General features: G+C 52.0%; 6 protein-coding genes across 6 annotated transcripts; 2 read left to right on the forward strand and 4 right to left on the reverse strand.

Moving 5' to 3' along the window:
* Positions 1–3,770: 3,770 nt before the first annotated feature.
* Positions 3,771–5,307, forward strand: MRS44_010603 (uncharacterized protein; the record flags this gene model as incomplete). The annotated part of the gene is made up of 3 exons (XM_046284539.2): positions 3,771–4,137; positions 4,192–4,293; positions 4,352–5,307. 3 exons carry the CDS (start codon positions 3,771–3,773, stop codon positions 5,305–5,307), a joined length of 1,425 nt encoding a protein of 474 aa, XP_046128368.2.
* A 207-nt stretch (positions 5,308–5,514) lies between these two features.
* MRS44_010604 (uncharacterized protein) lies at positions 5,515–6,720 on the reverse strand (the record flags this gene model as incomplete). The annotated part of the gene is made up of 5 exons (XM_065620181.1): positions 5,515–5,903; positions 6,036–6,196; positions 6,270–6,384; positions 6,568–6,642; positions 6,693–6,720. The coding sequence occupies 5 exons, from the start codon at positions 6,718–6,720 to the stop codon at positions 5,515–5,517; spliced, it is 768 nt and encodes a 255-aa protein (XP_065476370.1).
* A 677-nt stretch (positions 6,721–7,397) lies between these two features.
* On the reverse strand, positions 7,398–8,457 carry MRS44_010605 (uncharacterized protein; the record flags this gene model as incomplete). Its single annotated transcript, XM_046284540.2, has 2 exons — positions 7,398–8,173; positions 8,232–8,457. The coding sequence occupies 2 exons, from the start codon at positions 8,455–8,457 to the stop codon at positions 7,398–7,400; spliced, it is 1,002 nt and encodes a 333-aa protein (XP_046128367.2).
* Positions 8,458–8,726: 269 nt separating this feature from the next.
* MRS44_010606 (uncharacterized protein) lies at positions 8,727–10,004 on the reverse strand (the record flags this gene model as incomplete). Its single annotated transcript, XM_046277157.2, has 1 exon — positions 8,727–10,004. The coding sequence occupies one exon, from the start codon at positions 10,002–10,004 to the stop codon at positions 8,727–8,729; it is 1,278 nt and encodes a 425-aa protein (XP_046128366.2).
* A 974-nt stretch (positions 10,005–10,978) lies between these two features.
* On the forward strand, positions 10,979–12,098 carry MRS44_010607 (uncharacterized protein; the record flags this gene model as incomplete). The annotated part of the gene is made up of 3 exons (XM_046284258.2): positions 10,979–10,990; positions 11,041–11,190; positions 11,238–12,098. The coding sequence occupies 3 exons, from the start codon at positions 10,979–10,981 to the stop codon at positions 12,096–12,098; spliced, it is 1,023 nt and encodes a 340-aa protein (XP_046128365.2).
* A 104-nt stretch (positions 12,099–12,202) lies between these two features.
* On the reverse strand, positions 12,203–14,341 carry MRS44_010608 (uncharacterized protein; the record flags this gene model as incomplete). The annotated part of the gene is made up of 2 exons (XM_065620182.1): positions 12,203–13,791; positions 13,846–14,341. 2 exons carry the CDS (start codon positions 14,339–14,341, stop codon positions 12,203–12,205), a joined length of 2,085 nt encoding a protein of 694 aa, XP_065476371.1.
* Between the last annotated feature and the right edge of the window lie 3 nt (positions 14,342–14,344).

Consider the following 14,344-nt stretch of genomic DNA (forward strand, 5'->3'; position numbering starts at 1 on the left):
CCAAGAGGTGAAGAGGAGAGATAGGGGGCATGTTTATCGAGTCAAGTAGTGATAAAAGATACGACCGTCGAGATACGAGACATTGGATGCCATGCATCTTCACTCTCTGTCCCAAGATCTCGTCGCGCACATGCTCCAGACTGCCCTGGTTTCTCTTGCGCCCGTGCCAACCGTGTCTTGTCTCGCCCCCAGCTCTAGATGGGGGGAAACCACCACTACCATGTCGACACAGGGACACCAGGTCACGCCTCCATATCATGCGGGCCGTGTCGGTGGGTACAATGGTCTGACGATGAGTCAAGTACCGGGCCCCGAAATCTCTGCCCATCTGGCGCGCAGCATCTGGCCATGTGCAATCTGCATCTACATCTGGAATCTCACCCCTTCGGTATCTCTCTGTGGCCCCTCTCCACTACTCCGCACTCTTATTTTACCCCAGCCTACCGGCATCCCATTCCCGGGTCTCCTCTTTATGCAGCCCTTTTGTGGGTACGAGGGCGCGCACATGTAATCCCGGTTCACGCGCGCGGCCGCGAGCCTGGACTGAGCCCGGTCGAGGCGCCTCTTTTGGGTCGTTTGTGTCTTGGCATTACCTCGATGGTTTGGATAACGAGTGCGTAAACTGTCCTGCCTGACTCTTGAGTGGCCGACCGTCGGGGTGTTTCTGACTCTTGACGATTTTTTGCCTCTGAGAAGTGATCCTCACAATATGGCATCATCAGGGCTGATAGTGCGCTACTGTATGCTCAGATCATCTTCAACCCAACCTATGAGAACCCCAGATGCCCTGAAAAAGATGTGCCCGCATAACCACGTTTCACAGCCCCCCTCCATTACTGCCGACCTGCAAAACCTCTTGTTGACTCGAGATGCACTGCTACCCTACATTGTAGATATCGGCCTCAAAGCTCAGGTTCCGTCGTCTGTCCGTTCATGGTAAATTCCGCCCATGCCACACGCACAGACTCAACGTCTCATCCGCATGCCGTCTTGGCAATATCCCGTCATGTTTCGGGCACTCGACTCTCACTCAACCCTCCATGATTAGACGCTTGTGGGCTTCCATCCTTCTTTATTCCTTCTCTTTTGCATGCAGCTAGGCAGCCTCGGACAGAGGGATGGCGCCGCCACCTTTTGGAGTTGTGTGCCCCAATGCGCGTGGATGCATTGCAAGTTGCTCTTTGCACATAAGCAACGTGGCCAAGGCATGGCCCGCGATGCGCCTACGATCTGCCTGCTTAGCTCAGGGCGCTTGGTCAAAAATTGTTGTGTTGTTGTCGAGATAAGCCTACACACCATCAACTTCTTACAAGGATGCATCATTCCTCGCGTGCGCGCAAGTCCATGTCCACGTTTCTGGCATGTGTCCTTTGCATATGGATGGATGGGCGAACGAACACGAATGTCCGTGTGTGTGTGGATGCTGTCGTTCGCCGCTCTCGTTTCTTTTTCCTTCTCTCTCGGTGCCGAAGCGATGTCTTGAATCGAACGATTGTTCAACCTTGATGATATCCAACCCTGCCAGTGTATTACTGGAATTGGAGTCGTTCCCAGCAGCTTGGTCTTGGCCCTGATCCGAAGGAGCCGGTGCGCCTATGGCCTGAGACAACTCGACAAGGCGGGTGATCAAAGAAAAGTGAAATCTAGATTTTGCGGAGGACCTCGTTTGCCTCCGGGAAATTTCCCCCAAGTCGGTTAGTTTGGGCCCTGGGTTGTTGAGAGATTGGATTGCGTCTCGAACTTCCCCCTCTTTCTTTTCTCCTCTGGGCGCAAACTGCGGTCAACCAAAGATTCCCTCCCCTGCACACCAACTCCCTCTCCGCCTTTTTCTCATCTCCCCTCCTTTTCTCTCCTCACTCGTTAGCTCAAAGCCACCCCCAAACCCTTAGGGAGACCCCGTTAGTCTTTCTCCTCCTCCTCTCGCTAGTTGGCTTCCTCAACCCATACCCCCAAGACAAGGCATGGTTTTCAGCTCGCACATGGCCGTCAGCCTCTCACAAGCTGGGAGGGCTGCCACCCGTTCCTAGGCTGGTGTCCTGTGCTCTGTGCTCTCCCTGAGTTATTATCTCGCTGGCATTTTTAGTGGCAGATGTCTAAATCTTAAGTCATGTCCCGCAGCTGCTTTGCCAGCCCTGTCTCGTAGACATGCTCTGTCGGACCTTGGCTATGTTCGGTTGTAGCTCCCCAATCATGGTTGATATAGACGGAGACACGGAGCATTCCCACAGGCATTTTCGGTCCAGTTTCGGTTCATCCTTTGTCTTGATACTCCTGACTCTAGACTACGCCGCCTATGACGATCCCCTCCTCGGTGAAGCTCCGATACAGATCATCCCCACGAGAAATTCAACTTCCGGACCGTCTCAGCCATTCACAGGGCTTGCTGCATCATCGATATGCGCCCCATGCGACGGCTTGTTTGGATGTTGGGGTGCACCGACTAGAGGTCGGGGAAGCGTCGAGGGCGAGTCCGGGGAACAGTCTGGATCTAGCTCGACAAGTGTCGAGATGCAGACTATCTGCTGCCCCAAACTCTTCCCCGGACTGAGCGGCATCAAGCGGATAGCGGCACAAGCGAGAGGGGGTTGCGCCTCTGCTACAGGAGGGCCACAATGGGACGATCCCTCCTAGAGGCAGCCAACAAACCAAGGAACCTCGTCGAGACGCAGCAAGCCCCCCTCCCCAATAGTCAATCATCTCGACGAGACGCCTCCACACCATCTGCTGCGACATGGGGGATGCAGGTCTGGCCCTTTGGTCTCGTCAGGCTCCGGGTACTTGGCGATGCCGACGCAAGAACGCCAAAAACCCAATAGCGGTTACATTTGCCTCCATCGCGTTGCGCTGAGGCCGTCCACACACACCGGCTTCATGAACGCCGGTGGCGACCCTGTGGAGAAGCGGCTTTTGCCTTTGTTGGAAAATCTTGTCTGATTTCTAAGTGATGATCTTATCGACCAGTGTCGGTGTGTCATTTTGATAACCTAGGAGAATCGAGCATCGCGAGGGGGGCATGGATATCCGGCTGGAGAGGCCTCTGTGAGATTTTACCGGGGGCCAAGTTGGCGGCTAAGGTTGGGTGATTACCGTGGTAGTCCTCGGAATAGCGTCTATCTGGGCCGAGGATATGTCTCAGGGGCCGGCTGAGGGAATTCTCAGACTGCTCCAGGTTTGAGAGCTTTCCTCCTCTTTCATCATGTCGATATGGTCAAGGGATTCTTGTTTTCTGTCGCGTTTTGGAGGTTTTGATTGTTGTTGTTGGCATTGTTGTGTTGTCGGGTTGTCCATGTCAGCCATGACGACCAAGAATCAATATGCCACAAAGTCCCTAATAACTTGAGGCTTTATTCTATGTAAGAAAGTTGACTGACAAATGCAAGAAAAACAGTCTTTCATTCACCGAAACTGTCCAGGAAACCGATCGAGACTGGATTTCAACTCCAGCCTTTCGTGTCCTTGTCGTCGCTGCCGATGCTGAACTCGTCTATCGATCGACCTCACATACTATCATCATCAAACTCGGTTGTTCTATCATCGCTGTCCATGTCCCTCTTCATCTTAATATGATTATTTTCAAGTTTACCATCACGTTGGCGATGGTTGATCATCATGATGGCTCTCACTCAGTCCGTTCCACAGTATCGGCGTTTACGGACTTTAACGCGTTTCGCCACAATCTCACCGCCGCGCCTCGTCATCCTCCTCCATGAACGCCAACATCACACCACGTCCCTCATCTCTCTCTTCTCTGTAACCGAACTCACGTGGTCATGAAGTTCCACTTTGTCGATAGCCATGCAGCAAGCGATACCGGCTCCCGCAAGGCCATCCGCCGTCATGTCATGAAGGGCAAGAACCTGGGGCGGACTATCCAAGGTCGCGGACGTAAGCATGCTACGGCGCAAGAGCCAAAGATCTTTGAGGGTGTACAGAAGAAAGAGAAGCTTGAAGAACTTGTCGTTGCTAGACGGGAGCGAGATGTACGCGTCGATAGTGATGGCAGCACGTTGATCTTTCCAGAGATTGTGCCCCATGATGTCTTGGGCTCGCCGTCAAGCCCGTTCGCTGGGGAAGAGTATACATACTTTGCCTTTCCTATCCAGTTTACACAGTCGATGAGATACATGGTGTATCAGTGTAAGCATCAAGCACCTCGCTCTTTGACTGAGCAACAACTGATCTATAGAGTAGTCCACACAGCAGTCTGCGATGCTATCTATCCCTCATTCTTCTGTTCTCGAACAGAACAAGTCGGGTCACCATGGTTTAAATACATGGTATCTGATCAAGCTTGTGCGTTATTCCCATTCTCGTCACCCAAATTCGCTTGCTAATGGCAGAACTTTCATAGTCCTTCACTGCTTGCTCGCTATGGTGGCAACCTACCTCAACCTCTTCCGCAAACCAGACTGCGAACCTCTCGAAGCCACACGGCATTTCTCACAAACCCTTCGTCTCATCAACCCCAAGCTCATGCAACCTACGCCTCCACAAGATTCAACCATCGCCATCATCGTTTCTCTTGCCATCCATTCCAAACTCATCCGAGATCCACCCAAGTGCTCTATGCACCTGGACGGTCTGCAACGTCTCGTGGATCTCCGAGGTGGACTGTCAGAAATCAGCGAGTCCAATCGTGCACTTTTGCACAAGATACTTCGCACTGATATCGAGCTCGCCATCTCCCTTGGTGCTCGCACCCGGTATGGAGTTGGAGGACTCACTGCGGCAACACCCGGACCTACAGCTGCGAGGATCCTCAGGTATCCCCTGAACCAGATGTGCGAGCCACTACGGCACATGACGCGAGAGATGCTAGCGTTGTGCCGTCAGCCTGGAAAAGCCAAGATGGTAGCTCTGCAGTACCAGGACATCCTGATCTGGCTGTGGCAACGTCTGATAGACTTTGCACCGCTGAGTGAAAAGAGACCGCTCGATCCGCTCGATGATATGTGGCATCTGGGCCTCTTGACTTTCTTGGCTACTATAACATGGCCAACAAGTTTCCTACGATGCCTCAACTGTGGGCTCTTGCAAAAACTGCTTCGAGAGCGTATTGACAGGAAGGTCTTGCTGGAGAGAGGCGATGATTACCGCGCTCTGTGGTTTTGGATCGTCTTTGTCTATGCCATGTTGTTGCCGGAAGACACCTATGAACAGCTTCCTGTCCAGCAAATACGAGACATGGCAGAGGAGTTGAATATTAGGACATGGGAGGAAGCCAAGGTGGCCTTTCGACCGTTTCCATGGATTGGAATTCTCCATGACGCACCTGGGAAGAAGCTCTGGGAGTTGATCAAAGCCTGATATGGAACGCAGCAAAGTTTGGTGACTTGAAGAGTTACGCTGGAGTACAAGATTCCGCTAGCTACCGTACCCGTTCTTCGGAGAGGCACTTCATCCCTTACAACCCCAGGCTTGCGTTGCCGAGATCGTACCTCGTCCGTCTGCATGAACTGGTTACCTCAAGGTCCCTTTGGAAAGGGTGGGAACTTGCCATGGAAGAGAGGCGTGTTACAATCCCTCGCATTGGTCTGGACACTGGAAAATCTGACTTGATTTTGCTCGCCAAGTTGTTCTCTGATGTCCGGCTTCTTTGCTTGTAGCACATGTTGGGAAGGTTAATATCCTGGTCTTCTGGGCTGGGCCGAATTGGATAGGCCCAGAAGACTCGACATGCAAAGGCTCGACATGAGGAGAGTTCTTAAGCTTCTCTTCATAGTATGCGCTGCTTGGGATGGCGGGTATGCTGTCTGGCTGGGCTGAGCCACGAGGCTTCAGTGTTCGTTGAGGAGCGAGAGTCAGCGGGAGCCAGGAGCTCGCTATGTAAAGACATGGACGCACTCGAGTAAGAAGCGTGGACTTGTCGTGGTTCATGATAGCGAGTGAGAAAGAACCCAAGTCTGGAAGATGGGAGTAGTAGGTCCCTTCAAGATCACTTTCCTACACCACCGGTGCCCCTTCCGTTGAGAGTCAGGGCATTAAATTCTTCAGCTGCCTCCCGAAATCGAGCCGGCGAGTGGAGGGCCGTGAACCTGAAGGCTGAGCCAAAGGAGTTGCGCCACTGGAGGCGACCTTCTCACCACTGGGAGCGACACATGAACTTATTCGTAACATAACCATCTCCAGCCTGCTATACATATCCAACCGGAGTCTCGGGGGACTCAAGAGAATGCCATCTGGCTCGGCGCTGGACCTGGAAGGTGCACATTAGGCGCCTTGTGTTGCATTGTGTTAATACTGTCACTGCCTCAAGATTCAACACGAACCGGATGGCGAATTGATTCTCTTCGTCGTCATCTGGCGTGCCGGGGAAGGGGAGCATGGGGGTCAAGGCATGGCAATCTGTGACCGCGAGACAGTCCGTGGGCTTTTCGGTTGTGTCTATAAGGGGTGTCTCGATTCTTCCAAAAGCCTCCAAAACGACGCCATGTACAAATTGGGCGGATATGTTATGGTGTTTTTCGGCATTGGGTTTTAATGCCGGCATGTGTCAATAACTGCGTTCTTTGGTATTGTAGCTAATGGCTTGCTTTAAAAGCTTTGCCAAGTTCACAATGCACAAACTGGGGGCCATTGGTTGCAGAAGACGAGCTTTGACAACGACGTCGAGAGTGTCGAAGAGGATCGCTTGACCGAACCCTGGCTTACAATTCCAGATAAGAATGCAATGCCGAAAGACGACTACTTACTGCGCTGTAGGAACCATGAGCTTGGCATATTTTATCCTAAAATCCTAGGCGCGGACGCAGTTCTTTCATGCAGAAGGAATATGTATGGACCGCTAGCAAATATGAAGGGATCCCCGAGGATCCGGCTAGCTTAGCCGAAACACAAATCCTTCATCCTCACTTGTGAATCCTTTCATTTGGACGCGCGCGGCACTTTTGGCGGTACGCCAGCATCCGCTTTTCTTGCCTTCAGAGACTAGGCGTGCTTCAAAAGTGTCAATCTCATCCCTCATCCGTGACCCTCTCTGGAAGACTGGCTTACAAAATCTTGGCTACAGGGTAAAAGTCAAGCCACAAATCATTGTTCGAGGCTCTGGCCAATGGAGGAAGGTGGAAATGGATGTCTACGGAGTAAGATGGGTCCTGTTTCCCAGTCTCTTGCTGCTTCATATCCATTGTCACTTGAGTGTTTTTAGAAGAAGAGAAGAGTATTAGGGACATGACTTTGACCTGTTTGAGTAGATGATATTTTCACAAACTACACGTGGATCTTCGAAATAACTCGTTAAAACCCGAAGCATAACAATTCATCAAAAGTCTACCAAATATGTCCGTCTAAAGAAGTGAAATACATTGGACACAAACAATCTTGTGTCCCTCAAAATTTTGAACATGTACAGCATGTAAACAGTCAACATCATCCCAAGAGCTTCCAGTGCTAAGCCACTAGTTCTGGGGCTGCAGCTCAACCAGGTTTCCATCGGGGTCGGTCACGTAGATGAGAGGCGAGTTCAACTGGCTCAGGGTCTTGATCAGAGCAGCCTGCTCCACAGGTTTGAGCTGTGCCACGACAGCTGGGGAAAGGCTGGTCGCGTTGCCAATCTCGGTGCCAAAGGACAGTGGCTCTCCTGTACGCTTGAGGACTCTGACATCGGGGAATGTGTCGAGGCGTGCCTGGGCGGCTTCGATGTCGGGGACGATCATGCCGACGTGGCCAAAGGTGTTGGGATGCTCGCCGGATGAGGGGAGGTAGTTGTCTGGCACGTCGATGTGGATGAGTTCAAGGAGGCCTTGGGCGTTGTTCTTCTCTCGGTTGAGCTCCAATGCGGTCTGGTAGCCTGTTCCGTTCTTGCCGCCGTGGCTATAGCCCATGTAGGCGATGGTGTAGCTCTCTGTGACCTCGAGGTGGAAGAGCTCTCGGAGGCCAAAGACGCGAGAGTAAAAGTCCATGCTTGCAGTCAGGTTTCTGACGTTGAGGCACAGGTGGTTGATGTTGTAGCCAATGGTGGCGGGATCAGAGGCGGCGTCGCTGCCGAGGTGGTTCTTGGGGTATTCTGAGGTGTCATTGTCGGCTCTTTCGATGGGGCCGCATCCCAGGGTTTGGGAAGCGAGAAGTGGGAGGAGAGCCCAAGAAGACTTGAAGGTGAATTGGACCATGGTGAATGTGTTGGAGTGGAAGTGTGAATGAGAGTTGATGACGATGGGATGAGCTGATTGACCTACTGCCAAGCTGGAGAGTGTCGAGGTTTATATGCACAATTGATTCAAGCCATGACTTACAATTCACTCGCTCATCTACGAAAGCAACGTCAGCCTCTTCCCTGCCCGCTTCCTTGGTGTATCTGATGCGACACTGGCCTGCAGAGCCCTGTGGGGTCGATCGACGCTCGGCCGACGAGTCGCGGGGCGGAGCGAGGGGCGAGCGACCTCGCGAACCGCGACAGCGAAGGGACGGGGCCTCGCTATAGGGCTGGACGAGGTTAATTGCAGGGACGAGATGGCGCATCCTTCTTGTTCTTGTTGGTACCTGACCCAACGGCTTGGGAGTCGTGTCATTTAATCCTGCCTGTCATTCATCGGCTGGGCCGGCAATTGAGGCGGTGAATTTTGGTCAAGAAGGATTGAGATTGAGATTTATGCCACATTCTTTTGATCAAGGATCCTTGTATGAAGGTGTTCCGACTGACTAATCCTCCTCTAACAAACCACATAGCGATACTTGCTCCTTCTGCTATTCAGCTGCCTTTGCCTCTGCCTCTGCCGACTTATTCACGACTAACCAACATCATCTGTCCGACCGCAAAACTTGCACGACGAATCTCTAGGGCATACAACCGCGTCCGACAGCCTTGGTCGAAGGGTCTTACCTGGCGCAGCCTGGCACGCCAGAACTCGCAGTCGACGATACCCATCTATCTCCAAGCTTCCATACCCAGACCCGGCCAACAGCCTAAAGAAGTCAAATGCTGTGTACCTGGCGCCTCGGGACTCGTAGGCCGATGTGTCAATGTACCATTTGTCCCTGTCCTCCGGCTTCGTCTCGATGAGCACCACTTCGTTGGAGCGAAAGATTGCTCGCTCCTGACCGTCAGATGAACGCAGAACAGACTCCCCAGACAGGATCTCACGCCTTGCGTAATGTGGATCCATGGGTCGAAGTCTATAGTCAATAAACCACAGCGTTCTCTTTGCCCGGTGGTGGAATAGCTCCATCATGTGGCTCAAACGCATGGCGTTCCACTCCACATCTGGTCGCCGAAGGTGCGTGCTGGCTGGGAGCCATTGATCGAACATGTAGGGGTCATAGTCGATGGCAATATTGGGTCCCAGGAAGCTCGGGTTTGCTACCCAACCACCATCCTCGGACATCTCCATATAAGCTGGGAAATCGGGAGCGGAGTATCGGAGCCAGTCCAGAGAGCCTAGGTGCCGGGAGTCCAAACAGAAGAGGTCCCTGTCGTGATTTATCGTGATGTGCGTGTACTCACCGTCGCAGTTCTTGTACGACGCCGTGTGAGTAGCATCCCTCTCTTGGCTGTAGTCGCCGCAGGTTGCGAGACGCTCTGGAGCATTTTTGCATTCAACCTCTGACCACCACTCGTTCTTCGTGAAGCGTCTTTCCATGGCGGCCCGCGAGGCCTTGCAGGCCATCCACAGGCCGCTATCTAAAGCGTAGACAGAGTCGTTAGGACCGCCATCTAAGGCGTCATATGGTATGGCCAGGGTACAGCTGCCTGGAACGAGAAACCTGGGCGAAGCCGGTTCATGGAAGGCACCATCTTCTTTCTCTCCTTCAGACGAGCCGCTCTCTTCACCAGCTGAGTTCTCATCCTCTGTATGCTCGTCCAAGTTGTGATATTCTGTGGAAGTAACGCCAAAACTAGTAAAATCCAGAAGATGACCCGAGAAACTGTGCTCTGGCTCCTGGGACCCCAAGACCATGAACCGGTGCACATGCCTCGTGCCTGGAACAGGGCGCACAGCGGCATTCCAAATCAGGTCCTGTATCTCTTTGGGGAGATTGGGGAAGAGGTGAAATGTATTAGACGCCATGATTAGGGGCAAGCGTAGAGATATTGGAAGATGATTGGGGATGACGGATTCATTACTGTCCATGACATGATTGCAGTTGCTGCCTCATACACGTCACGTGAAACTCACAGGTCTTTCTGTATGTAAGATGACATCCTTGCCTGTGGCCTGTCTGGTCTATTTTCAGACGATCCATGGCTTCAAGGTCTCATCTCATACTGCATCGGGAAACCACTGCGATAGAACCAGGCTAGTGATTCGTGAATGCTGGACCCATCGGACAACTCACCATACTGGGATAACTCAGCCACATGGGCAAATTTCGGCTCCTCGCAAAGTTTTTCGTGGGTAAAGATGGCCCATGCTGTTGGGAAGGTGCAGCAACTTATCTCTAATGCGTGTTGGCTGGCATCTTTAATAGTCTCGTAACCTGCACCTCAAACTGGTCAGCCTACAAGTCATGATTAGCTCTGTAGTGTTCCCTCCGTTTAAGACAGACTGTTTGACTCTGGGAAAATCCCTTGTGAAGCAAAGCTTTCCGGTGGATGCATAGTGGTAAATGCCCGAGTTTCTGAGTCTTGGGACTTAACTGAATAGTAACCGCGACTACGTTGCACTCGAGCCGTCCTGAGGAAAACTAACCATTGAACAGATAAGTGAAGACGGATATCTCAAACCCGCGCGACTGTTTGGATGCTTCCGAACCCTCCGAGTTGCCGCGCGGTTAACCCACCCTGGCCCTTTGCTGAAGTAATGATGATTTAATCCGATCGATCTCGAGGCCAACATTTGTCAGATTGCTGACAATTGTCCAAAGATGACAATGACGTGATTCTTCTCCCCGCAGGACAGCCGCGCGGTTATCCTAGTATATCAAAAAGGTTGCGGAGGCCCTCTTTCTTTGCGACTGGATCATATCCTTGAACGATAGCTCTCCACAGAACGTGTACCCATATTGTACATCTATAATCGGTCCTGTAATACCATTATACGCCATGAGCGACTCAGTATGTGGTGCTGAAACTGGGTCACTGGCCAAGCTAATGATGACAAACAGGAAGATCACATTAAGTATAAGCCTGGCGCGGGCGGAGGATTTGAACGAACTGAAAGCGCCTTTCGGAATTTTATTTCGAACGAGCCGGGATCGAGATTCCCTGCGGAAAAGGGCCGATATGCCCTCTATCTCAGTCCAGGATGCCCATGGGTAAGTGTCTGTCTTTGACTCCGTGTCACTAGCTCACGGTTGAGCAGTCCCATCGTACCATGATTGTGCGAAGCCTCAAGCGACTGGAAGATATTGTTGATCTCTACATCAACTCACTCTCCATGGGCAAAGACGGCTGGTTCTTTACCGATGATCCCGAGTCTGTCAAATATGGCGTTCTTCCCAAGGATCCCCTTTATGGTTTTAGCACCATCAAAGAACTGTACCTAAAGGCCAACCCAAACTATAAGGGGCGATACACGGTACCAGTTCTCTGGGACAAGAAGACGCACACAATGGTCAGCAACGAATCGAGCGAAATTATCCGCATGCTCTACACGGAATTCGACCATCTCCTTCCAGAGGAGGACCGAGAGGTTAATCGACCTGGGGGCGGCTTCTATCCCGAGAACCTTCGAAAGGAAATCGACGAGATCAATGACTGGATCTATCACACTGTTAACAACGGCGTTTACAAATGTGGGTTCGCCTTTTCTCAAAGCGCTTATGAGGAGAATGTGGTCAAAGTATTCCAGTCACTGGATCGCCTAGAGAAGATCCTCAGCGATAGGCCATTCCTCCTAGGAGACAACATCACCGAGGCCGATATCCGACTCTTCCCAACAATTGTCCGGTTCGACGTTGCGTACAACCCCATCTTCATGTGCAACCTAGGCACCATCAGAGATCACTATCCGAACCTGCATCTATGGCTAAGGAGGCTGTACTGGGACAAGAGTGAAAGAACGCATGGTGCCTTTGAGAAGATGACGTTTCCTTGGATTGAGAAGTACAAGCAGGGATATGGAGACTCAAGGCAGCGGGTTCTGGGTATTACGGGCCCGCTGATTATTCCGAAGGGGCCAGAGGTGTTTGTTCATGAGCTGAAGGAGTCTGATGCAAGGTGATTTCCCATTTGGAGCGTTTGTTTGTGATGGCCTCTATCACAAGGTGTGGTTCATAGCTTGAGAGTAAACACTTGTCCAATGACCCCTCGTAATTGGGTGCTGTACTATACCATTATAAGTTGTTGAGCCATTTCAGAAATCTCAAAGTCAACATCTAGACAAGAACGAAACTCTTCATCTTCTTTCTGCCTGGCCGCGTCCCAAGCATCGGCATGCAATTGCCCAACAGCCAGCCGCTGCGACAAATCTCCCTTTCGCTCCACTAGCAAGATATTCAGAGCCCACCAACTCTTGTACTGGTAAACGCTTGTGTCAAAGACCTCTTCGTAGTATTCATCAGCCGAGGGGTACTCTAGGGGTAGGCGGTCGCGATAGCTGTCAACATCTGTCTGAACAACCTTGTCTTGGTCACTGCGTGAGAGAAGGACAAACTCATAAACGGAATCTGAGCAAGGTTCCCATGGAGTAAATCCCCGAAGTGTTCCGCAATGATGCCCTGCTGAATCATAGATCCAAAGTTGGCCGCGTAACGTGTTGGTGAAGGAGTCTGAGAAGGGGCGCGACAATGTCTTGGACAATTCTGGACGGGGCGACGCGATTGTGTACATATCGGCCCCTAGACTAAGAGCTTCAAAGACCAGTGCGCAATCAATAGAGCTCACTTTCAAGGCGGCAAGCTCCGATGCTTCAGAGAGGGCTGGCCCAGAGTCGAGAAGAGCTTCCCTGAGACTGGGGTCCTTTCGGACAATCCTGCGCACTCCAACCTTGTCCACGATGATGAAATCCCTCACTTCTGTCTTGAGTGTCACACGCTTTCCGACGTAAGAGTCAAGCCGCCAAGGATCCCAATAAATGCCATCTTCCCAGGCCGTCCAGCACCAGGGGGGTGACCTGCAAGCCGAACCCAGTGGCTCCCTTGGCCGCAGTCGGCCTTGCCACATGGGCGACCAGAGGAGAGCAAAATCGAAAAGGGTTTCCGGTAGGGCGCTCGCAAACCGCCATCCAAAAGAGTTCTCGATTGCGGAGAGGATGCCGACGAATGCATTCAGAGAATCAGACGGATATGTCAGTGTCCGTCGAGTGTACTGTTTGACCAGTGATTCGTAGATGTTGAATCTCATTCTGGGGTCGTTGCTGACCTGACGCTCTAACGGGCTCATGCTCCAAGATGAAGGCTGTCCTGCCGGATTTTCTTCTCCATCTTCTGAACGATGCGACACGGAGCAGTGCCAGTAAGCTTGAGAGTCGGAGAAATATAGGCGTTTCTTAGAAAGTATTCCTTCCTGAAATGTGCAACCTCGGCTTCGCCATGTAGACGATTCAACCGTAGCCGCAAGGCTTCGCAGTTCAGAGACCAATATCAGGGATCCCAGCTGCACAGGTGACTGCGACGGTGTGCGAGATCCGGCGACGACGCCAGGGAGTGCACAGTTGGCGTCGACTCCAGTTAGGGCGACGATGGTTAACAGGGCCTGGCCGTAGATCCTATCCATGCATGGAATGTAGAGCTCCTTGACTTCGGGATCGTCTTGCACAATGCATAATGCATCAACCCACAGATAGGTCTCTCCAAGACCTGCCACAAAGGCAATGGCGTCATTTATCAGTTGAGGCAACTGATCACGGACTCTTAAAAAGGCACCGTCTTGTTGAAGCTCCTGAAAGTTGCTCTTGACCGTTGTGAATTGCTTCGCTTTGCCCTAGACGTAGCTGAGAGACAAGTACCGATAGTGCCGGTCGCTTTTACAGAGCCGCATTCGCTTGACATCGAGGAGTATCAGAGGTAGATAGTCTCTGTTAGGGCCGGGCGGGTTGCATTTTGGCCCATGGCGAGTTGTACAGTCATCCATCCAGCTCCTGATTAGCGAGTAGTTGAGTCGTTGAAGGACCCGTGGCTCAACACTGTCAAGGCACTTTATCCGGCCGAGAACGGTGTAGTGTCCCCAAATACCGTCTGGAAGAGTCTTGGACGTTGCGTGGAACCATACCTCGATTCTTCCTGGGGTCGAATTGCCGCTGAATCTACCGAGATAGCACATCTCGACGGGGTACTTTCCCGGCTGCCAATAGCTCTGGGTGTAGACACTCAGTGCCTTGAAAATGAGCTTGCATAGCGTACAATCCTCGTTCTTCAGGATGTCCTGGAAGTATCCCAAGGGCGTGCTGATGGGGTCGTTGTTGGAGAGATACTTGGCAATGTCGACTGCCCTGCATGTATCGCAGATATGATTAGACTCGTCCATTGC

The sequence above is a fragment of the Fusarium solani genome, assembly GCF_023522795.1.
Source record: "Fusarium solani strain SB1 chromosome Unknown bctg00000006, whole genome shotgun sequence".
NCBI lineage: Eukaryota > Fungi > Ascomycota > Sordariomycetes > Hypocreales > Nectriaceae > Fusarium > Fusarium solani.